The sequence below is a fragment of the Branchiostoma floridae genome, chromosome 6, assembly GCF_000003815.2.
Source record: "Branchiostoma floridae strain S238N-H82 chromosome 6, Bfl_VNyyK, whole genome shotgun sequence".
Classification (NCBI taxonomy): domain Eukaryota; kingdom Metazoa; phylum Chordata; class Leptocardii; order Amphioxiformes; family Branchiostomatidae; genus Branchiostoma; species Branchiostoma floridae.
In genome coordinates this window covers 5270645-5295156 of record NC_049984.1, presented here as the reverse complement: position 1 = coordinate 5295156, position 24512 = coordinate 5270645, and the positions used below count along the sequence as shown (strand labels likewise).

The following is a 24512-nucleotide window of genomic DNA, read 5'->3' as shown; positions in this document are numbered from 1 at the left end:
TTATCCGCTGGGTAACCTATATCCGTTGTTTAAAAAAAAAGGGGTATTCCTGGATATCAAATCCACGGACAGTGCAATGTTTTGAATATAACAGCAACATTGTGAAAATATTGCAGTCCACCTGAAACCACTGTCCATAGACTTAATATCCCTGAATAAACTATTTTTAAAAACAACAGATATAGGTTACCTGGAGGATAAAGGTAAACTAACATTACAAAACTGGACAGGTGTGTTATGCCCAAAGGTGATTTACATGTACATGTATTGCTTATGCAGAACAAACCTTATGTATGAAAGAATTAGTTGCTATTACAAGATAATGACTAAATGCTAAGATTATGTATCTCCCCTTAATTAACAGACAATCCATGTTTGTTGTCGTTGAACGTTTACGAAAAACAACAAAATTTGACAGGTATGGAATCAATCAATACTATCCTGTGTGACACAATGTTATCTTAATAAGACTTGTTGACCATTTTAAAGGAAACATTATTTATTCATGTCAGAAGATTTTAGCCCTTTTATATCTACCAGAATATAGGCTTTAAGAATGTGTTAAACACAATTGCCCTGAATCGTTTTCAAAGAAATAGGTAAAGCTATATAGCAAGATAAAAAGTCACAAAAAAGCCTCCGATGTAAATGACTTGCAGTACTTAGAATTAGAACCAAATACTGAAAAAGTAGTGGCTTGGTGAATGTGTTTTTTTAGTAAAAAAGCAACTTGAAAGAGTGTGTCTCAAACTAGAATCATTTTGATAACGTAAATCCTTTTGTCAATAGTGTAAAGTGTCTATCTGTTTGCGTCATCTTCCTGTTATATTTGCAGTACCATCATTTCAGTGTAATGATGTTTTCATAAGCTGTGTATAGATACAGGACAACTTGTTTACTGGACAAACGCAAAATGACGGCAGATCTAGACTCTTCCACCTTGCCCTTCTCATAAAGGTACGGAAACAGGTGTAACACAGGTGGTAACTCGCGACATAATGGCCTAGTCATGACTCCCCGTGAATAATTCAAGCTAAAATTACATGCCAAGAGTAGAAAGGCCAACATGCTACCGCGCGTATACCGCGACAGCCACATCAGTCACAGCTAGCTTGTAACGTCAACCCAACTTTCCTGACGACACACGGAGAAAGTTTGCGATCGGAAGTTGCTCTAAACTTGTCTGTCTCACCTGTGGTTGGCGTCGGTAGCTCGGAACGTCCTGTGGGTCCCTCAGGTCCCCTCCATGTCGGAGTTCCTCGGCCCTAGCAACTCGTGGCGGTGGTTCCGTAGGCTACGCTCGGCCCAGGTTACCAGACTGTAAACCCCGGAAACAAAACACCAAACCAAACACCGCACATCATGCATGGCAATACGTTTCCTTAGGTCGTGCCATTCTGCGGGGGAAACGGGCAAGCTAAACTTTCTTTCTTCTCAATATTTCAAACAAAGTATACGTTAATATATTTGTATATGATATTTATAGGTTGTTACTACACGGCAATCTTCATTTTAGTGCAATTCTGTGGTGCTTGACCCATTGACGATGACAACCACCTGTTGCTTTGTTAGACGAGCACCCCTATTCTCCGACATGGACGGGTCCCAAGGTGAAACGCCACCATTTGTGGACAGACCTGTCAGAGACTTTTGTGAAGTGGTCACCTACGGACAAACCACTTCACCGGGCCCGTGTTGAATGTAGTTCTTCAGCAGAAGGGCTCTACATACAGGACCAGACAAGCTTGTACATAATCTCCCGTGTGTGGTTTTGGGGAGGGGTTAGTTCTGGCCGGAGTAGTTCGGACGGCTTTAGCTGATCGGATCCGCTTGGAGATTGTAAACATGACTCGACTGTTGCCAGGGAGGGTGACAAAAATTTCGCCTCCAGACAATCAGTCCTTTTACGTTACTGTAGTCAGATGGTTGATTTCGTATGGCAAAGGACATTACTAAAGTATCCAAGTATGTTCTTAGTATGACTTTATGACTTTTCAACTCTTTGACTGCGTTTTTCTTGGCTATAAGCGGTAACTAAGGGATCCACATGACTGAGCCGGGCTGCTTTAAAGTGTTTTGATAATCGCATTAAAATCGCCCACTTGTCTGTCTGTAACTTTATCATCCAGAAGAGCCAGCTATGATCCCACTGCGGAAGACTGTCTGGGGCTAAGAAAACCAAAGATGTAATGTAAGAATACACTTGAATAGAACGTTATTAATACGGGAATCAAGTGGGAAATAATGCTAGTAACGGGTTAGACATGCATACATGTATGCGCATGCGTTTATGTCTGTTAGTCGTTTTAGCTACCGTATGTCACCTTCGTCACACTCTCTGATATTGCGTTTTTTTTCTTGTTTGTTTTTAAAGCAGAGTAGAGTATTTATATGTAGAGTAGAGTACTACTCTGGGTAGAGCAGAGTAGAGTAGAGTACTACTCTGACTGTAGAGTAGAGCAGAGCAGAGCAAAGTAGAGCAGAGTAGAGAGTTCTTCAACACTACGTAACGCCAGATAACTTTTGATATATTACACTGGTCTTTACATTTATTGCTTCACCTTGTATATTTTCGTGCCTTATCATGTTTTTCTTATAACATGAGCCGAGTGAGTGATTGGAGCTTTAAACCGCTAAATTAAGTTGCTAGTTTATGACACCATGAAACTCTCAACAATGTTTGGCACAGAAACACTTCACAATGTTTAGTAACAGTCCCGCCATGCGGTAACATTTTCACCGAAATAACCACATAACTATATACAATAAGTAAAAGATAGGATATCAATGATAACGTAAACTTCCAGATGTTTTTTTAATGTGTTGGAAAGATCAATTCTTTAAACACAAACGCGAGAGCCGTGACAATATACCCAATCACACTACACAACAGGTGAGAAATGCCATGCCTACCAATCTTGATGTACTTGTGTACTTGAATTGAAAAGCATCATATGGTGTTTCCATTCAAGAAAACATGTCTACTTTCTTCTCTCTTATAACCACTTTGTCTTTGCAAAATTTATTTTGTATTCCGAGTGTCCCAATGTATCCGATATGATATTCGTTATGCTCGGAAAGTAGTTTGGGCTCTCTAGCAGCTTACTTTAGACCAGTTACTGTAGAGGTGTTTTGGTTGCATTAAAATACCTTGATTAATGCCTGCAAACGTTGTGCAACAACGATTAAGCAACAAACAAGTCAATAGTTTAAGCCCAAGCATTTTGATAATGCGACAGATGTATATATATAGTCAACGTCAACCAATACGACACCAACGCTTATATCGTATATCATACGTTGTGTTTATATATTTAAGCTGGTTTGCTGGGAGTGATAAATATACGACAGAGTTTACGACTATTAAAGGCACATTGGAATGTCATCCTGAGTGCAGGCGACTTTTTCAGTGATAAACAAGCCGCTTTCTCAGATCCGAGCATCAAGTGATGGTAACGTTTATACATCAAGTCCATCTCAGTCCTATTAAATAATCCATTTTCTTCTTTTCCATAAACGTGTTTCAGAAGTGCTAAGGTCTAAGCTTGATGTTTAAGGCCATCGGACCGCTGACTTTGAACTGTATGTGCACTGATTTATAAACAAGCTATTCAGTTAACACCAAATAAAGCTAGAAGAACATCCTGTTGTCTTCCTTTAAGTAGATAAGGCAAGCTCAGAATACTTATTTCTCTTTGTATGAATATAAATCTTGTGCTCAATGGCCATGAAGTACTCTCAAGGCAGAGGTTGATTGCGAAATGTGACCCTCTCAAATACCCCGATATTGTAACAGCCGGCCCGATGTATTGGGTCGACTGTCAAGTATAACTTCATAAGAAAACGTATATATCAGAAGAGGATCACAGTCTTCCCTGACAATCTCTGCTTGGAGAGTGACCAGGATTAGGGGTGGGTACCGGTACAGAAAGTTCAGGTCCAGGTCCGGTTCAGGTGCAGAGGATTAGGTCCAGGTCCGGACCTGAACCTGGACCTGATTCAGTATGTGAGAACTTGTGAATGGACAATACTCAAAACAATGGTCAATTTTGCTACAAAGAAATCTGTTTTGTGGAGTGTTCGAATCCTACTGGCGCTTTCAAATCCTACAACGCTAATTGCCTCTGTACGATTGACTGTAAAACTTGGTCCAACATCCGGTCCACACAATTTTTTCAGGTCCGGTTTTTCTGGACCGGTCCAATAAGAAAAACCGGTTTTGTACCGGTACAGTGAACCGGTACCCAGCCCTAACCAGGATGGTTCACCAGGCACTTTAGACAGGCTGAGCCTTCACGTGGACAGCCTGGTCGGTATCGGTGGGACCGGCTGGGTACGCCGGGCTCTGCTGAGCAGGCGGCGGGATGTAGGCGGGGGGAGGCCCGTAGCCGGCCTGGGGATGGCCGCTCAGCTGCTGGATGTAGCCGGCTTGCGGATAGGCGCCCGGCATAGCTGAAAGAAACAACACTCCTATAAGATTTGCTTATGTTGATATTGGAATGTTTACGATGGTTTTGTTTTCACGACGATGCCGTAACGTAAAATTCTAATATCGTTAATATACATTTTGTGATAATATTATACTAAGGAATTGTTTCAGCCACAAATTTAAAACACTGACAACCCTCCTATTTTGCTCCAACCGAAAAATAAACCCACCGTGAAAGTAAAGTATCTCGTACAGATCGTACGAGTCATGGTGAGGAAAATCACTCAGTAGAGTGGGGGAAATTAAAGCTGTTGGGATAGAACGATCGGATAAAACGAAGCAAGGAGCTTCCGTAACCAAACCAAACCGAAAGTCAAACCAGACCTGCTATTTTTGTATAGTTCCCATAAACTAAAACCCAGTATGCACTCAATAGCGGTACAAAGTTACGAATCTTTGGTCCTAGTAGTGACCCCTAGATGCACAAATTTAAACGACATCCAGAGGGCGCACAGCACATGCAATGCACACGGCGTGACCAGATGTACATAGGTAGGTATACAGCAAACTATCGGAAAAGGAAGTAACTGAAACACCAAAGATTTTTGATTGATGTTACCTGGGTTGTTGACGGTAGGGGGCATCTGCGCGTACGGCAGGTTAGACGGCTGCATGATCACCACGCTCGGGCCCGGCTAGAACAACAGACTTGTCATCAGATACGGCAAAGTACTTAAATATACTAAATGTTATGTGTTCAACAAGTAAAAACGCTTTTGCAAAGCATCGTCAAACTGCAAAGGGTCTACACAGACACACTTGTAACTACAATTGTATTTTATTCGATAAAATCACTAAGAATCATGCTTAGGTATATACTCCTTGTACTTGAGATCTGTCAGAGGCAAATACGTGACCTAAATGATCGAGCAGGTGGGTCAAAGCTGCGTGGTTGCCGCCATTCTAAAGACGTTCGTGTATCCCGTATTTTACAACCAACCAGCCAACCCGACCAAGCAACCAACTCACCTGCTGGTTGCAGCAGGTACAGCCCACCACGCAGCCGACGATGGAGGAGACGAAGCACAGGATTATCTCCAGCACCCCTAGCGCCAGGCAGGTGTAGTGCAGGGCGATCGCGGCAGAGCAGTACCTTCATGAGAAATGCAGTAGAACGAAAGAAATATTTCCATCCCTGAAGCTTCACTACGTTACGTCGATGAAGGCTACATGAACATCCCGATGATAATAAGATACTCAATACAAAACTTACTCAAGCATCTCGAATATCTGACCGCAATAGAAAACTTTTCCACTTACTTGAAAAACTTTTGTATTGAGCATACATGTATGCATATACAGGATTAGGATCCCAATTTACATTACTGAGTTTTAAGCAAAGGTTAATCAAGCTTCCAGACAACAGTTTCTTTTCCCGGACTGCAAAATTATGGAACTCTATCATCGGAGTTCCCCTCCTTTCTACAACCTACCAGCCTTCAAAACAGATGTTCACCGCTATTTCCTTACAATTATTTTCAATTTCTTAGTTCATTACCTTGAAGTGGTCTAATGACCTTGCTATGAACAATGCCGTTAAAAATCGGGAACGGAGAAAAAAGGATATGCTTACGAAGTATACATCCTGCGTCCAGAAAACCCACTGCTAGCACTGGCCTGATCGTCGCTGATGTGGTAAGGCATGATGTCACCGTCATCCCAGGTGTTGTAGCTCTTGGTGACGAAAGGGTTGAACTTGAAGTCGTCGCCGTCGTTGTTGTTGTTGAGGATGTTCTCCAGATCCGTGATGAAGCAGGTTCCAAAGATGCCGACGGCAGCGCTGGACACGCTGACTTGGGACAGCGCCACGAGGATCCCGATGATGCTCAGGGTCAGGAAGGCTGGGGTCTGAGGAATAAGGATAAAACAATATGTTACTAGTATCATAACTTGACTTTTTAAGTAATTGTGACAAATGAACCAAAACAAAACTCCATTTGAATGTAATAAGATAGAAATATCATAGAATACAATGAAAAGAAATAAAATGAAATGGATCGAATAACACGAGATACATACAGTGAAACGAACAAAGCAAAATAAGATGAAAGAAAACAACCCCAAAACTTACATATCCACTAGGAGCGCCTTCCCGGTCGAAGTTCCTCCCGGCCATGATGCCCATGACTCCCGTGATGACAACCTGCAGCCGCGAGAAAATATCCAATTAAACCCTCAAAGTAAGGCTTCTTTTCCACTGGAAGGAGGCCGTTGGATTTGTATGAACTATGTCTATGACTTGATACTTAATTGAATATTCGATGACGTACAGATATGATATGAATAGCAAGTACACACACAGAACGTACAAAATATATTTGATTACTAATGACATTCGTTTGCCTTTTTCTCAGCAGAAAAGGGACATATGCAAATACTTTCACAAACGGAGAAAGCTGGAGGGGACCATTCAGCGTTATGATATATTTCAATATGATACTTCTATGTTACAAAATGTGTTATATATGGCCATGGATATGTGCCTTGATCAAGGTTCCACATTCTAGTCACTACACCCGTAGACCAAAAGAATCCTTTGAAAGGAAAACATTCATAACTTATATCCTGCCCGTAAGCATTAATTTGTAAGTTGTTTCCTTATGTTCATCGCCGATCGCCGTCTTACGAGTCCTATGTAGTAGAAAAGATATCATTGTTATCATGAGCATACTTACAAACACGCCAGCCCATATGGGTCCGCTGATGCGGCTGTAGTAGTCCAGAGGGAAGGCTGCGGCGGCGGCGATCCCCAGGACGGTGCTGAGGGCGCCGAGGACCACCAGGGTCACCCCCAGCCCGAACATACTAGTAGCATGGCCGTTAGTCTTACACATGGTGGTGTCAGCTTCTGCAAGCAAACATTGGAAATTAAAGGATCCCGATTGTGTTAATGGATAATTAAAACCATGCAACTTTCATTTTAACTTTACTTTTTTGTTAATAACACGGCTTGATTTGATATTTTCCTTACTAAGTTTCATTACAGAAATATGTATTTTCTATATGATATTTAATCTGATTTATTTCTTTTTCGCTAGAATGATAGTTAATATGTGCAGTATTTGCAGGTTCATTGTATGGGAAAATTATCCTATCTAGCTCTTTTCGACAAGTAACATTACAATGAACAGTGGACCACAACTCGCAAATAAATCGTATTCCTAAAATAATTATACTCCTACTGCGTAAAAATCTTACCGGGTGCGAAAGACAACCCCGGCGACAGAGGTACATGGGGCCGCATGGACCTGACAGCCCGGTGATTTTCATACGCCGGGCGGTACAGTTTCATACGCGTCATGCACAGGTAGGAGTATAATCATGTTTCATCAATTTCTATTACTATTAGGCTAAATCAAGATTAATAACATTCAAATGTTGCGAAACGACTTGTACCTTGTCGCGAAAAGAATTGCCTTGTTGCGAACTGACGGTTGCAAACTGATATTGTTGCGAAATAACCTGTAACCATTACTAGCTATGCTGTGAGAGTTGTCTTTATCGGGGTTAATCTAAAGGCAGATTCACCAGTGCTATAAGATTGTATCAAAGGTGGCCAAGGAGTAACTGGCCAACTGGCCAAATGGAGTCAACTGGCCACTACTTGACCAGCATGTGAAAAATGTGATAGATGCATTTCTTTTGGTCATCTTCATGATTATCAGTTGTACATGTGATCCCAGACTCGTCGGACGAGCTTCATTCGTGTTGTGTGAATGGCCTTAAAATACCACCTGCAGGCTATAGCGCCTGTTTCATATTACGCAGGAGTCGAAAAGAATGCAGACCAATTATACTGTGTACGCCACTTGCGTACGCAACATTTCGGCGTTTTAAGGCCTAATCACATTTTTCAAAGAATATAAAAATATTTGTATGCGGTGGGAACGAATAATTTGTTTCGTTTTTCTGTGTAAAAAAAAACTACTTTGACACCAGTAGGTACCCTACTGTATAACAAGTATGTCACCTGTGGAATGGCATTCCGTGCTCGGAACTTGAATGCCGCACCCATCTCTATCTACTAGTATTCCTGATATTTGTGTTTCGACGACAAGCATTCTGTCTTCAGAGTCAGTTAGTTATAAACGTGTTAAGTGGCACTCAAGATACAAAATCACGGTCAACTTTGAACAGGCGAGAAACCTCCGCTCGCAATGTCCCAAATCAACTATTGTTGTTGTCACGCTTGGCTTGTTCTGAAAAGGTCTTCAGTTATTTTGCAGAAAGTTTCATTTCGGTAAGGTTTCCCCTTCTGTTTCCTAGATTTGTGTCCGACACAGGGAAAAGTGTGACTGTCAATAATCTTGTCCAGTGACCACAATCAACAATCCCATGCCAAAGACCCCCTACTTGCACCACATACAAGAGGAAGGGCCGGGAGTGTCGTTACCTTGTGAAACACCAACGTGCCAGGTGAAAACACGGCGGCCATGTTGACTAGGAGTAGACTAATTCGACGTGTCGCACCTGTTCTTAACTTATGATTACTAAAGCACAGTTACGAGGATTAAACGGTCAAATGCTATTCACAAAATGTTAATAAAAAAATGTTTGAAAAACAAACATTATTTGACCCAAGTGTGGATATGATTTCTGAAATTGGGTTCATCAATTTCGTGGCCGTGAACGCCATGATATAGTAAAACCTGTACTAAATTTTGTCAGTTCCCGTGTAAACTTTACAAGGGGCACCAGACCATTTTCCCAACTTTTGGCTTAATTTCCCCATGGATAACAACGTATCCTTATTACAGTGGCCACCTGTCTACAGCGAATACTTTCTACAAGACCTTGGATGGCCATTCTATACATACATTCACTGTAACTTACATACACGTTATTTATAGGCCAACAACAGACAATGACAGGTGTTCTGGATATAGGTATCTATCACCAGCGTTTTAAAGCACCGAATAAACACAAGAAGGGATTGCACCAAGACGTTTACCTCAAATCACGTTGTGAACAAAATGTCGGCCACCAGAGTCTGGCAGACCTCCCTCCCGCACTAACTACTGCGCAGCCGATCCGGGTCCGGGTACAACAAACGCCTGCAGCAAAGTGAGATAATGTAATCACGCACGCAATAGAACCTGTCGACCAATGGCTCCACAGTTCAGGTAACCCGATTTGCGTAGGTGAATATCCATGTGCAAAACAAGGTATTGTTACCTTGTCTGGCATCACTGAAGGCCACTGAATGGTACAGTAAAATTTCCAATTTGCAGTTTGCAGGAAAAAAGTATGATATAAAAGACAATTTAACACTCAAGACATAAGTCATGCATGAGCATGCATGTAACGCTAGTTCACCTTTATCCGCGAGGTAACCTATATCCGTCGCTTTTCAAAACAGGGAGTTTAGACACACCAAGTCGACGGTTGGTTGTTTTAAACCGCAATATACTGAAAATATAGCAATGTTGGTTGACGTGATATCCCCAAATATCCTTTGTTTTTCCAAGCAATGGATATAGGTTACCCAACGGATAAAGGTGAACTAGCGTTAGTTTTTTTGTGTATATTTCTTGAACTACTACATGCACTGCACTTTTATTTTTCGTTCGCGCGTACATCCCGGCCAGGTCCAGGTTTGGAAATGTGACCCGAGCAGGTTATATGGGTTTCTTCAACAGCACTTTCTCTGTTTATTCTTTCCATTGTAGTTAAAAGTTGTTTCGACACCGTTCATTGTACTGACATGTGGTCTTATTGGCCAGGAGGTCCTCGTGTGAAGGTGGTCTCTGGTTCCTCTCCAAGCAGAGGTTTGGCTCCTGCCTGTTTTGGACGTCTTTTTAGGCCCTTTTATCGGGTTTTCTATAATAAGCCTTCTCACATTAGTTAGGGCGCATGTGTGCAACAGATATTCTAGGTAATATGTCAAAGAGTAAGGCACACAAAAAGTAAACAGTCCTTGTCTTCACCATTGTTTTGATTTGCATAACAATGTCCAGACGGGTTTTGTTTTCTTTGACATATTACCTAGAATTCCTGTCGCCGCACATGCGCCCTAACTAATGTGAGAAGGCTTATTGTCAGACATAGGTGGTCGCTTCTCATAGGCTCATCGTCCAGAGGCGCATTACTACCCCATTATGGCTAAAATAAGACATGAAGTCAAATGGTTCTCATTCTATAATTTCATAGTCTATCTAGTAGTTTGTGCCGAGTCCTGTGGACTTTTTTCCCTTCTACTTCAACCTGGAAATGTTCTCCAAACAGACGTTGCAAAGGAAGATTATAATGCTCATCCCTTCTATTATTAAAAATCAACATTTTGTCCAAATGTTTTAAAAGTACAAATCATTTATTCACCATCAAAATGAAGACAGAAGATTAAAACATACATGTCAACATAGACCAAACAAAACCTAGACCTAATCTGAAATCCATAACACTCAAATGCAAAAAATAACGTACGAATCTCCAGATTATCAAAACAATTCTATAACAAAGAAAATTATCTTAAGATTGTAAATGTTCCTCACACCACACATCTACCATAACAAAACTAAGAATAAGCTGTCACAAATTGCGAATCAAATCAGGAATACATAACTAAGTAACCACACTCCTATAGAGTAAAGAATCTGTCAATTTTCATGGTTTAGGTAATGTACAAGAAGTACATTTTATTGTAGATTGTCCTTTGTATGATGACGATATAAGCATCATATTCGACTATGTATTAAGTAAATTTCACCACTTCAGATACTTGCATAGTAAAGAGAAAATTGAATTCCTTATAGCCCTCGACAAACCAACTCTAACCAATCATACAGCTGCTACATTTATGCAATTACCTAAGGAGAAAGAGGAAGTCGAATGTACTAGAGTATATTAAACGTGATGTAAATGTATATGATTGTTCCCATTATTACATGTTTATGATTGTTACCATGTGACCTGTACCAAGCCCATTTGGTCAAAAATGTGGAATAAAGGTCTTCATTCACTATCTATAGCCATGTGAATGTAAGTTCATCTGTGATGGTAATAATTGTGTTACAATTTCAAACTTCAAATCATCCGTACACAAAATAAAACACGTACACAGGGGAATGCAAGAGGCCACATCAGAGCCCATCAACCTCCCATCAGCCGAGACGGGGGCTGATACCGACTTCCAAGCACCTTTGACCCATTGCTGACGTCACACTTCCGGTCTGGATGTGTGACATAGGTTTAGGGTCATTTCAACGACCGATCAAAAGCTTGTTGGTAAGCGCTTTATTTTGTATATGGATCTTAAGTTTTAGATTGTAACATAATGGACCGATCCTGAAGCCCCGCCCACTGTTCGATCATGTTCTAATTCGAACACCTCCGTCAAAACAGCGCTTGTCGGATAGAACTGGCCGCCACTGTTTAGCTGATAATGACGACTGACTTCGGTTTAGCATTTTTGGCCCTGAAATCCTCTCGGGCCGAAAAAAAAAGTTCTTTGTTGAAGGCTACATCCACTGGGTAACGTTACAGTCGTTTGATGAGGGGGTGGATATAGTTCAAGTGGTAAAGCACGTCACCGGAACGTACTGCGCCTGCGCGAAAAGTATAGACATGCTAAACCTTGCTAAACCCCCGGTTTACTAAAGGGCCGCATTTAAGAAAGTACGTGCGTATATAAGGGTAAAATCCCGTGTACGTTTTACATGAAACCATGTCTCTAACATATACTGTGCAACAAGCGGGATTTCAATGCAACGTTGACCAAACCAAGCCCCAAAACACCAGGGTTCGCGCAGGCGCAGTACGTTCCGGTGACGTGCTAAGTGGTAAGGGGTCTGTTTTGACGGAGGTGTTCGAAATAGAACAGGGTGGGGGGTGGGGGGTCCTCCCTGGATTGGTCCATTATTCGAGAGTGATTGCCATTTGTATCTGTTCCTCGTATAGGGCGATCAGCGTCAGAGCGGTCACCCCCATCAGAAAGCCGATGTTCTGTACCACGAACGTCGCTATGGGTGACTTGGACTTGTGGTACAGCAGTTTGGGCAGCTGGGGAGGAAGAAAAGATAGGGGTAAGTGATTTTGTCGTTGGTTATTATTATATTTATTGTACCATGTATTAGTCTTATATCTATTATACCATGTACTTGCAATTAGCCTCGGGCAAATAAAACTTAACTAGACATTAACTAATCTATATACGAATGTAGAAAATATAAGATAAATTACAGAATAGTAACGATTTGAATATGTCAACAAAAAATCCTTGAGTTAAAGACATAGAATGTTTTGATTAAGGCTAATTATAAATCAGGCCATGACTAAAGGGTGAAAGACTCAGAAGTTTGTCATGTATGTTGACATCGGTTTGAAGTCATTGCCATCCTTGGTTTGTGATTATATAGGTGGATAATGTAATAAAATGATTATTATATGATGCTGTAACATCTTGGCTCCATATAGGAAACCTCCCGAATGGATGACGTGGCGGCATGTGCCAGCTGACCAATACCCGGAGCGTTTTTGCCCGATTGATCCAATACTTCTAGTTCAACGACCATGTGCGCCATGCACTTTAAACAGCTCTATGTAACAGCATGTAGCAAAGACGTACCATTTCAACCAACGACACGTAGAGAAACATGCCGGCGACGAGAGCGTAGAGCCACCCGTTCTCGAAGCTGGCCCCGATGGCCAGTCCGATGTACAGCCCGACAAAGCTCCAGCAGGCTGAGAACACGTTGCACAGCACGGCGGACTTGTAGCTCATGCCGCACCTGATCAGCATGGCGAAGTCACCTGTACAAATAAGTAACAAGTTGGTATAAATCTATAAAGATATGAAAAACAACAAAACACACAAAAGGTTAAGAAAATTAAGCATAATTTGTAAACATTTTTTTTTAAACCACTCAAATCTTTTTTCGTTCGCTGATTTTAGCGCTAGCATGCTGTAGATCTGGCGCTAAAAAATTGTGCAATTGGGTCCGATGAGTCATCTTGACAAAGGCCGGAGATTCGACCAAAGGTTCAGTAAATCTGACTTCCCTTGTGTTGGTAAGATCAACCTACGCTAGTTCTGTCACAGAACTGCACCTGCTTGAAGTCCTTCGACATGGAAATCACACGACGACCTACCATGATAAGACCGCGACCTATGATGCTAAAGGTGCATTCTCACTGCACTTGTGTCAAGCTTGCATCACTGCGTCACTGTTTTGTTATTTTCTCCGATTTTTTATAATTTAGATATTACGTAATAAGTAAAAGTATGACTTAGGAGATGAAGCAATACACAACAAGACTGGCAATAAAAATATTATTGCCATGACAACGATTGGGGAACAACAATACAGCTCAAATCAGAAATAGACTGGAACTTCCCTGTCGCACTATCCCTGGCACAATATACGAGCCCACCTGTAACATAAACCTACAGCCAGCAGAGTTTCGAAATGTACTATCCCTGGTACAGCACAATGGTATGCCAGTAACCCAAACCTACAGCCAGCACTACAGTGTGTACTGGAGATTAAAAATAAGGAAGAACCAACTGTTTCCAGCACTTCCGTCCTTGAATGACTTTCTTGCACCTTACCCACATGGTTGTCCTACTTTGTAATATTCAAGTCCTTGGATAGTATAATTGGCCTTGAACAATTTATATTTGGCTCTGAATATGATAACCATTTGGATGCCATCGTTCAAGATCATGACCTCTATATGAAGTATTTCCTGTCTGCCTCTGGCGTATGGCTTGAACAAGCTCTAGAAAAGAAAATGTATCCTTCATAACAAAACATAACAATCAAGACAACGTGATCCATTGTGCAGAGTTTCCCTGTCTAGTTTCAAAGGACAAATTCCTCCAGGGAGCAAGTGTGACCTACATTCCACCATTGCATACCAGAGATACATCTGGAACAGATTTGGGGGGGAGGGCTTGCATACCCAGCATACTGCATTCCTGTTGAAAAATTCCTGTGCAATTCCTAGAATTTTTGCAGACTGAATGCAATATATACCACTTGACGACTCCCCTGAGGCGTCGTCAAAAAGTAAGAAAATTCGTTCTTTATCTCTGAAATTCGCAGTATCTTTCGAACCCCGCAGTGACGCATGCTTGACGCAAGCGCAGTAAGAGTGCACCTGAAGTGTTTTGAAGGACTGCCACCTTGAACTTACCAAGTTCATGAGGCAGCTCGTGCGCCAGGACGGCGATGGCAGTGGAGAGGCCGAGGCCCAGATTCCCACTGAAGGTGATGCCCAGGGCCAGGCCGTCCGTGAACTTGCACATCACATCGCCGATGATGATCATCACCGCAGTAGGGCTGCATCCTGGTGACACGGACATCGCACATGTCAAAAGTGATTAAGTGTTCTTATGATTTATGTCATACTTGGGCTGCGCTAACATTTGATACGGATGTTCCGGACCGGGTTATAATTTTCCGCATCACAAAGGATTCTAAGTTGTATTCATACGGACTTCCATCGAATAAATCGAATGTACTCCACGCGCACCAAGTGCGGCGCGGTCGAAAATTCGAATACCGGATTCGGACATGGAAATTCGAAATTGCTGTTGTTACCATTTTTTGGGGTTCGGGGACACACAATTTTCTCGACTTCTGGCGTATTTCTTGTTGAAACGTGCGGTTTATGAGGTGGGTATGACATAAATAAAATACAACGCGGGGCCGTATCGCCCTCAGTCCCAGCCTCCCGCGGGTCGGATCATCCTTCGGCCGTCGGGCAATCTTACCCAGGGTCGGGCTACCTCGAATGATGCACACACAGACACATTCATGAATATACAGACAGATGCAAGCGCGCTCACACACAGACATACGCACATAGACACAACCTTGTGTTCGGCATTATGTGCGTCCTTTCCAGACACAATATGTTACTGTAGCGGCTAGCAACTTCATTCCATGGTTATAGTGAACATGCTAACCTGTGCAGAAGCAGTTTGGAGTGTCCGCTCCTGTCATCTCGGGGTCCAGCGTTGTGGTGCTTTCTCCATTAGTCTACAACAACAGTCATCATATCATATCATCTCATATCATATCATATCATATTATCAATAAATGTGATACTTAAGTACATTGTTGTTCATGAGAAAGGACATGTTAAGTGTCCTCTAAGCCAAATACTAGTAGATTTCGGACACACAAGGACACACCGCCTTAATTTGTTGGTTCCTGAATTTTAGAAAAAAAAAGTTTTAAAATTATCCTCAACTGGAAAAATATAATGATAAGGAAGCACGAGACTAGGTTTGTGCCTTGGTGCACTTAGTTTTAATATGGACTGAATACAGTCACATCACAGTCAAGTTTTCCTCCCCACCCTCTAGTTTTATCAAAATTTATGATGTCCCCTTGCCCCCCAGGTCAGGTATTCAGCTCCAGGGTCAACATGCCCTCAAGGAAACTCAACAGCATGCCCCCTCCCCCTCAGTTAGACCTTAACTGCATGCCCCCTCCCCCTGAGTTAGACCAGTCAAGTTTTCCTCCCCCCCCTCTAGTTTTATCAAAATTTATGAGGTCCCCTTGCCCCCCAGGTCAGGTATTTGGCTTTAGGGTCAACATGCCCCCAAGGAAATTTAACCGCATGCCCCCCCCCCCCCCCCCCCAGTGAGTGAGTTAGACCTCGAGTTGACATTTACAAGTGGTAAGACCTGCATGTGAGGACCAAATCAGGGAAGCAGTCCTATCATGTACACAATCTCTTTCCATGCAAATCTAAACTACTACAAATGCTCACCAATTGTTGCTTGGAGATAGAGTGGCTCCTGAGACCCCTGATCGGTTCTTCTGTCGGAAGTTGGCCGATCTTTTTCAGCTGCACGTCCTCAGCCACTGGCCCCTCCTGCATTGGGTGGACAGAAAGTGTCGGACTTGCTATAACCATGCAGATACAGAAGCTGGTGTGTATATACACTGAACGGCTGTTATATCGGCTATACAGATACAGATGCAGAAGCTGGTGTATTACACTGAACTTTGCTCATACCGGCTGGTATGAAAGGGGGGTTATGTCAGCTATACAGTTACAGATAGAGAAGCTGATTTGTAACTCAATGGCGGTTATATGGCTATAAGTGTACAGATACAGAAGCCAGGGTAGGTTACGCTGAATGGTGGTTATAACGGTTATAGCTAGATACAGAAGCCGCCGAATGGCGGTTATACTGGCTATACCGCTACATACAGAAGCTTGAGTGTTACGCTGAAGGGCTGTTATATCGGCTATACAGATACAGAAGCTGGTGCGTTACGCTGAAGGGCTGTTATACCGGCTATACAGATACAGATACAGATGACCTCACCTCGTGATGTCCACCACCAGGCATGATGAAACTCATCACTCGTTCAAAGACGAAGAAGAAATAGATGCCGCCCAGGGTGACCAGGAACTTCCACATGTAGGACTTGTCTTCTTCTGCGTGGTCTGCATGGTCAGCGTGGTCTGTGTGATCGCCATGGTCATGCAGACCGACGGCCTGTGATGGGAGAGACGGACAAAGGTACTGTAGATATCAAGCAACTAGGTCCCATAGTTCTAGGGAAAGTGGGTTGTTAATCCAAGTCAGTATGACATTTTTTCATACGCAGACACGTACGCATAATACGCACCTCATACGCAATTGTCAATCATTTTTGTGCCGGTTTTAGGAACGCCTACTGTGCGTATGTCAGTATGAGTGCAGACCTGAAACTGGCACAAAACGATTAAGATGCATATGAGGTGCGTATTATGCGTACAACGGCGTATGAAAAAAATGTCAACACGTACTTGATATGATGCTAGTTCACCTTTATCCGCGGGGTGACCTATACCTGTTGCTTTTGAAAAAGGGGTATTTAGGGATATCAAGTCAGCAGACGGTGGCTTCAAATTACAATTATTTCAAAATACTGCAGTTTGAAACCACCTTCTGTCGATTTGACATCCCTAAATACAGTATAAGCCAGTTAATTGCACAACGGATTAACGCACACTTCTGTTAACTGCACGGAATCCCAAAATCCCAAACCGGTGCGGTCCAGCTACATAGCTTCGCACAATTGCACCATTCGAATAATTGCACGAAATTCACTGGCAAATAGGCCGTGCAATTAAGCGGCTTCTACTGTATCCCGTATCTAAAAGCAACGGATATAGGTCACCCCGCGGATAAAGGTGAAGTAGTGTTAGCTCGTATGACTGCACCCCAAATAGTCGAGAGCTCACCTCTGGCAGTAGATGCAGGAGCGCGTCCCCTGACAGCGCACCGACCCCCAAACCAACCCCGAACTGCACGATGAACTTGAAGGCGCTGGATTCGACCATGGGCAGCACCAACAGGCCGATCAGCGCCAACAGGCTGATGATAAAGACAGACAGCGTCCCGTACCCGTACTCTGTGGGACGACAAGGATAAGTCGTTTTCCATTCCCGCCAAATCAGATGCTATGTTCCCTTTAGCGGGTGTATCCCTGGACCGCCAAATCGGGCAAGGAGATTGTGCCAAATTTTCGAAATTGTGCAAAATTTCCCCTTGCGATCACGATGGCGTGCGACGCATTTGCCCAGATGAGCAGGTTTTTCTAACCAAATCAAACCTGGACATTCTACTGCAGTACATAGAAAAGCCGCTAGGGGTCCCAAAATGTAACTATTTCTTTGATAGGATGAGACCTAACCACGCATGAAATTTCATGTCTTCCACATACGGTTTCGAACATATGCGCATGTATGATCCACCTTTAGGGAAGGTGACAAACTTACTTTCCAGCGCGGTGAGCTCTCTGACAGGAGCGGTTGTGTTAGAGGTCGGTGTTTCCGCCACACACACCCTGCTGTAGGCCTGCTGTAGAAGTGCCGGTGCCATGACGCTGAACTGGTCACGGGTAACCCCCATCTCCTCCTCCACCAGAAACAGCTTCATCAACTGGGCTGAACTGAAGCACTGAGTACAAAGACGTACTATACGTTATTGATATGTTCTTTTTCTGTTTGTTTTTTTGTTTTGTGTAACAGGTAAACTAGCTCCAGGTGCAATACACCAGTTTTGTGCGTTAAGTACAAGCTGCATAAGACTTGGGTCACATTTCCAAACCGGAATGTTTTAAGAAACGAAAAATTAAAATGTATACCTAGAAATATACACAGATCATGTAATGCCCATGAATCTTATTTTGACATTCTTTTTGTATTTTGATGTCTTTTATATTTTTCTTTTCACTCCCGAAAGCCACCCGGCCGGGCCCCGGTTTGAAAATGTGACCTATTATAAAGCCGAAGACAGGCTTTCGTTGAAGAGGTTCATCAGTCACGTATGTTTACAGTTACTATGAATTTTCTTCCAACAGTGACTCATTAAAGGCAGAGAACGTAACGTTACCTCCAAATTTTCGATGTCTGACAGCACATCTTGGACGCGTGTTCTCTCGTGAGATCAAGACTAGGCCATTCTCCGTGACCAAGATGTGCTGTCAGACATCGAAAATTTGGAGGTACGGTCTCTACCTTTAATAAACAGTCACTGTTGGAAGAAGATTCATAGTAACTGAAGTCAGGCTTCATCCATTCAGTCCAGGTTGTACTCCTACTTTGATCGATGAAATGAGGCGAGTTTGTACGCTGATGGTGGTTAGACATCCAAGTAGTAAGATACTCAAGCAACTGAATTTTGGATGATTTTGGATTTTTATGATTTCCAAAATCATATCCACTTGCTTGAGTAACTTCTGAGGTAAGTTTGTGTTCGATGTATGGCTTTCCACAAACACAGGGCCTTAGACCCGCATTACGTCCCCGTCGAAAGGACGTCCCTAACCTATGTACTTATTTTTGGCGGGAGTGAGAATGGCAAAGGCACGCACGTAGTCTTTTGGCATGCCTTTACTAGACAGCTTGTTACCTTTGGTCCGCTCCCAATGGTCGAACAGCTAGTCCCATTTGGTATCATTCACATATGGTAATGCTGTTCAAAACAAAGTAGCTGCACTCACAGTGTGATCGAAGTCCTCTGCATGATCGTGATCGTGATCACGTTCGTCTTCCCCTGGCGATTCGCGTCTCCGTCTGTGGTCGTGCCCCGCATGGTCATGGTCGTCGTGCCCATCGTCCTCCACCGGTTCGGGCTGCGCCTTCCCACCGATACCAAACGAAGACAGGATGTACCCAAGAGCTGTGACGCATATATATATATATATATTTAACAAGAATAAACATAACACTGTTGATACTCTATTACGTATGAGTGATAGTCTGTAAAAAGATACTACAATTTTAAGCCGGGCTGATTGCGGAAACGAAAAATTAAAGTGTATGATAAGAAATATACAGAGATTATACTGTCTTATTTCTGTATTTTGGCATTTCGTGTGTTTTCTTTTGTCTTTTATAACATACTTCGTTCCCGCAAACTGTTCGACCGGGCGAAATGTGACCACAACATGGGCCAAAGCGATGCTCCGCAAAAGATACTAACATGTGTAGATTGACTTAGGTAGATTAAGTGTTCTATGATATGCAGTCTGATCTATCAAAATGCACTCAAAATGACATACCATCGACTGCGATGGTGACATTTGTTACATTGGTCAAAGTGCTGTCCCGGCAGAAGACACATAGAGAGAAGTGATGGTTATTTGCTCTATAGCTTGCAGATTGATCTATATCAAAATGAACTGAACACGACATACCCTCAACTGTGATTGTGCCATTGGTTCCGTTGAGACTTTCGAAAAGATTGTCCAAGAAGAAGCTTTTCTCTGGTAGCTCGGCCTCCCCTATACACAGCCCCTCCAGTACGTTAGCCACAGTTATTGCTGCTATCTCCCTCAGCTCTTCGGAAGATGCTCCTCCACTTGCTTCACTGGTGTTGATGCGGAGTTCCTCAAACACGGACTCTGCAGTGAAACACTGTCCGGCATAGTTTGGTCAGTAACGGGTAGCCATAGCCTGAGTACCATCCTCCGTAGTGACCGCTGGCTCAGCACTTTCGCTTGCAAAGTAATTTCGCTTGCTAACCACGGGTCAAGCAAAAGTACTGAGCCAGCGGTCACTACGGAGGATGGTACTCCAGGCTAGAAACCAGAAATTGAAAAATAGGTCTCCTACAGTTGCAATCACGAACATTTACTATCTAGAAAAGGCATACCAGTGAAAATAACAATCATTTATTCTTTTATGTCGACATTAGAATACAAATTAAATGGTTCTACAGAGGCTACTGAAAATACATCATGCACCCATCTGTTCTTGTTCCGTGAACTCACCTTGCCCCAGTTCAGCACGCGATAGTTGGTGTTGATGTCCTTCAGGACTTGTTTGTAGCTGCTCAGAGTGAACTTGCTTTGTGTGTACCGCAGAAGCCTGTTCTCCATCGCCTGGTAACCCTCGCCCTCGGTACAGACGCCGTTCTTAGACAGGTCCGTGAGGTAGACAGTCAGTACCACGGCCATCTTGTGGAAGCCTTCCTCATCTACGGTGTCGGTCGACTCGCCAAGAGATAGCTGGATCAAGCCATCGGCCGTCAGACACTGCGAAACGAAAACGTACTTATTTAGTACTCGTTTCACTTAAACGTACGTATAGTAGAATTTTTGTAGCAAGATAAAAAATATACTGGATAACAAAATCTACGTTATTGAGTCTTTGACATTGAGACGAGCATTATACCGCACTATTTCATATCCATGACACTCTACCTAGTTGGTCATTGCACCGCTTGTAATTTGTGATCATTGATAAGTAAGATTTAGTTAGCTACTATAAAACACACACACACACACACACACACATGTACACGTACGGACGGGCGCACACACAAACACGCGTGTACACGCACACACACGGGCACACACACACATACACACACACATGCACGCACACGCACACGCACATGCACACACACATACATACACACACGTGCACTCACACACACACACACACATGATGTCCTTGATTCCTACCTCAGCACAGGTGAAATTGCTTTCTTCGTGTCCTTCCAGTCTTGGGCACCGCACCCGGTCCAACATCGTCTTCACGAGCGAAGTGGACATGTCCGACGTCAGGTTCTGGTTTTCATCTCCTCCTAGTAGATGTAGAACGGCGGAGAAAGGGTCTTGTCCATGCTCATGGTCGTGATCTTCGTGTTGTGAGGCGGCAAGCCCACACAGTACGGCAAGAACACCAACCAACAGTGTTCGTTTCATCGCTGCACTTGGTGACGTTCAGTAGATAGTATGGAGATTCTGTGTGGTGTAGGCAAGTCAAGTCAAGGGTAATTGCATAGAAGACAATTTGATAGTTACTTTATTCTGGCAGAATCCACACGTAGATTCTAGTTTATACAGTAATGATAGAAAGCACAATGAGGTATTGTTTATGAAGGTTAGACATCCAGGTTAAGAATCCGGAAAAACGGTTGAACATGTCAAAGTCAGTAACTCGCAAGGATCGTCTGCAAATGTCATTCATATGTAAATTATGTAGGTTTGGATACTTCCAATGACCATACAACTCCATGATGAACTGCCACTAACCCTTCCATTGCAAAGCGGGGGCCCACGTACAGGAAAGTTCTTTGAGAAGTCCTCCCGTCCGGTTTTAAGGTGAGATTTTTCAATAGAGGTACTGGTATTGCTTTGTTCTGCCAGTTCAGTGGCGGCGGCATAGGGACAAAAAAATCAAGGTGAACTCAAAGTGTATTTTTTTAATAATGGAAAATTAATCAAAACTAGCTATTCTATCGGAAAAATTAACACCGAAATTGCGGGAAATTGCGCTTCAGGGCGTCCAGAAGTCAAAACTACTGTTGCGACGACTCCTGCCTTCCGCGCCCATGGTAAAAATATGTTGCGGGAGCGCAGCCCTCAAAAACCTTTTAAACTAATAGAAATTTTATTATCCAACTTAGCTTAGTGTACAGGCAGAATGTGCCCCTCAAATGCATGCGCAGTAAATAACGTTACACAGGGGCAAGATTTCAAAATCTTCTCCGGACCTCCCTTGCTACCGGGCCCCTTGCGACTGGGCCACTGGGCTAAAGCGCCTCCGGCGCTCATGACGACATAGTGAAAATATGTCGGGGGGCGTGCGTCAACGCCCATAAAATTCTCTTCCTCAAACAGTAATGGCATTAAATTTAGCCAAGGAGGTTGAAAAAGGGTCCCCTTTTTCAACCTCCTTGATTTAGCATAGTCTGTCTGCAAAATTCGTTCCTCAAAGTCAGAAAATGGCGTTTCAGAGGGTCCAGATTTCAAAATGTCAACGCACCTGTCATTGTTGACTTTATTCTATATAAACATATTGCATTACTCCCGGGAGACGGTACTGTGTACAACAAAGCTTGTTGCTTGAATTCAAAGCTATATGCGTTCTGACGGTTCATCATCTTATCCTATCCATAATTTTCAACTTTCAAGTTTTCTGCTATATATTGTTTGAATCGATTTTTGACATGTATCCTTTTGATGATATGACCTGAAATAATTCGATTTACTGCACCACCCCCTCCCCACGATTTTACCGTTTTGCAGCTTTCAAGACAAAGGAAATTTAGTGCATGGAGTAGACTAAACTAAAAAAAAAAGACTTTACTTTCTGGTGGTTTGTAATTTGTTCAAATTTTTATGGCGTAATGTGTTTCCTTAGAAATTGCGTCGTTTTAATTCTGAAAAGGAATCTCTGACATCTCTGGCGCTATTAAAGAATCGCGGAACGATCCGAACTTCAAATAAAAAGGGTTCTAAATCATTGTAAATGCGTTCGATTTGCAACATGGCCTGGCGGTTGCCCCTATTTTTGCCAAATTATACTTCCCATTCCACAGGAAGGCCTGGTGGAGGCAAGGAGGTTGAAAAAAGGATATGCCAAATTATGGTGACGGGGTGTCTCCCCTGCCCTTTCAACATGGCCGCTGAGGGGCCATGTGCTTACTCTCAAAGCAGAGGTTAGGTTTTGACAATACAAAATAGAAAGCCCCCACAAAAAACGAGAAAAAAAAACGTTAAAAAAAACAGCCGGAGCCTAACTTCTGCCTGGAGAGTATCATGTCAATTGGTCCTATGCCAGTGATACTAGTAGTGTCTCCCCTGCCCTTTGACCATCGCCTGCCGGGGGCCATGTGCTTTACCAGGGCACCGTGACGATCACGGAGCATACTGAACAGGAATTTATTAATAAGTTTTGCTATCGCAGAGCTGTACACACAGTATCAAAGGCTATCCATTGAGTTTGTTCCGCATCAAATCACGAAAAGTGTTGCCATGTGATTCACTCTTCGTTTGGTGCCCTACTCAGCAAGTTGAGCAACAGATGGAAAATGCCTTCACAGTTCACTAATTATATCTCGCTCAGCTACACTGTAATGGCTGTCAGCACGCACTGCGTTTTTTCACGTCGTTTTTGCCTTTAAACGTACGACTTTCGTCAATTTTGGGACCAAACGATGTCAAAATGTATAAACTCACCACTGGTAGAAAACTTTGTGCGCATTTAAAGCCCACCACGGCTTTAAAAATCCCTCTCGGATGGGAGACGTGTGCAGATTTTTCTCTCTGATAGGAGACGTGTGCAAGTTTTTGCACACGGCACGCTGACCTGAATCTGCTTCCAAGATGGCGGAATGCACCCCACCCTTACACTGAACCTAATGTGACATTCGTTGCACGATTCGTATCAAGCAAACATCCCTCCAAAAAGAGCATATGGATAAAACACTAGTAATATTTTTACATACATAAAAAAATAGTATTTTAAATACTGTTAAACATATGCGCATCTACTTTATTGTTGTAAAGATACCGATGGATTGAGGACGCGAACAAAGTGCTATGCTTACAGGCTACGCGGGGATATGCAAATAGCGTGGTGTACGTGTGCAAACAAAGGCCTTTGTTTGCACACCATCATGCAAATAGCCAGTCTTTGTTTCGCAATCGTCAAATGACGTCAAACTTAGTCATGTGACTGATGGTGTCCTGGGATACGGGAGATACCGGGACCTGGGGCCATTGTACCACATCGTACCATGCGGGGCGACATGTTCGAGCTGGCGAGGACTAATGTT

General features: G+C 42.9%; 3 protein-coding genes across 3 annotated transcripts in view; all 3 read right to left on the bottom strand.

Annotated features, from left to right (window-relative positions):
* LOC118417089 (ankyrin and armadillo repeat-containing protein-like) overlaps positions 1 to 1421 on the bottom strand; it is a 30449-nt gene extending 29028 nt beyond the window's left edge. The window contains exon 1 of the mRNA XM_035822486.1: positions 1193 to 1421. The gene's annotated coding sequence lies outside the window, so the exon portion shown is untranslated. The remainder of the gene's footprint in view (positions 1 to 1192) is intronic.
* Positions 1422 to 4188: 2767 nt separating this feature from the next.
* Positions 4189 to 9573, bottom strand: LOC118418582. The gene is made up of 7 exons (XM_035824576.1): positions 9441 to 9573; positions 7165 to 7337; positions 6561 to 6632; positions 6063 to 6337; positions 5459 to 5582; positions 5049 to 5124; positions 4189 to 4452 (listed from the first exon to the last, which is right to left on the bottom strand). The coding sequence occupies exons 2-7, from the start codon at positions 7321 to 7323 to the stop codon at positions 4277 to 4279; spliced, it is 882 nt and encodes a 293-aa protein (XP_035680469.1). The 5' UTR covers positions 7324 to 7337; positions 9441 to 9573; the 3' UTR covers positions 4189 to 4276.
* Positions 9574 to 12289: 2716 nt separating this feature from the next.
* On the bottom strand, positions 12290 to 24025 carry LOC118417525 (zinc transporter ZIP10-like). The gene is made up of 13 exons (XM_035823109.1): positions 23914 to 24025; positions 21412 to 21693; positions 20716 to 20979; positions 20140 to 20359; positions 19444 to 19622; positions 18218 to 18398; positions 17681 to 17850; positions 16776 to 16949; positions 16211 to 16315; positions 15399 to 15471; positions 14624 to 14776; positions 13053 to 13237; positions 12290 to 12487 (listed from the first exon to the last, which is right to left on the bottom strand). The coding sequence occupies exons 2-13, from the start codon at positions 21652 to 21654 to the stop codon at positions 12344 to 12346; spliced, it is 2091 nt and encodes a 696-aa protein (XP_035679002.1). The 5' UTR covers positions 21655 to 21693; positions 23914 to 24025; the 3' UTR covers positions 12290 to 12343.
* Between the last annotated feature and the right edge of the window lie 487 nt (positions 24026 to 24512).

Coding starts and splice junctions, on each gene's coding strand:
- LOC118417525 (XM_035823109.1), bottom strand. CDS start 21,654: ATGAAACGAACACTGTTGGTTGGTGTTCTTGCCGTACTGTGTGGGCTT. Junction 20,360..20,715: donor GCGTGCTGAACTGGGGCAAG/GTGAGTTCACGG, acceptor TATGCCGGACAG/TGTTTCACTGCAGAGTCCGT. Junction 13,238..14,623: donor CGAGCTGCCTCATGAACTTG/GTAAGTTCAAGG, acceptor TTATTTGTACAG/GTGACTTCGCCATGCTGATC.
- LOC118418582 (XM_035824576.1), bottom strand. CDS start 7,323: ATGTGTAAGACTAACGGCCATGCTACTAGTATGTTCGGGCTGGGGGTG. Junction 6,633..7,164: donor CCATATGGGCTGGCGTGTTT/GTAAGTATGCTC, acceptor TCGCGGCTGCAG/GTTGTCATCACGGGAGTCAT. Junction 5,125..5,458: donor GTACCTGCTGCAACCAGCAG/GTGAGTTGGTTG, acceptor CTGTTGTTCTAG/CCGGGCCCGAGCGTGGTGAT.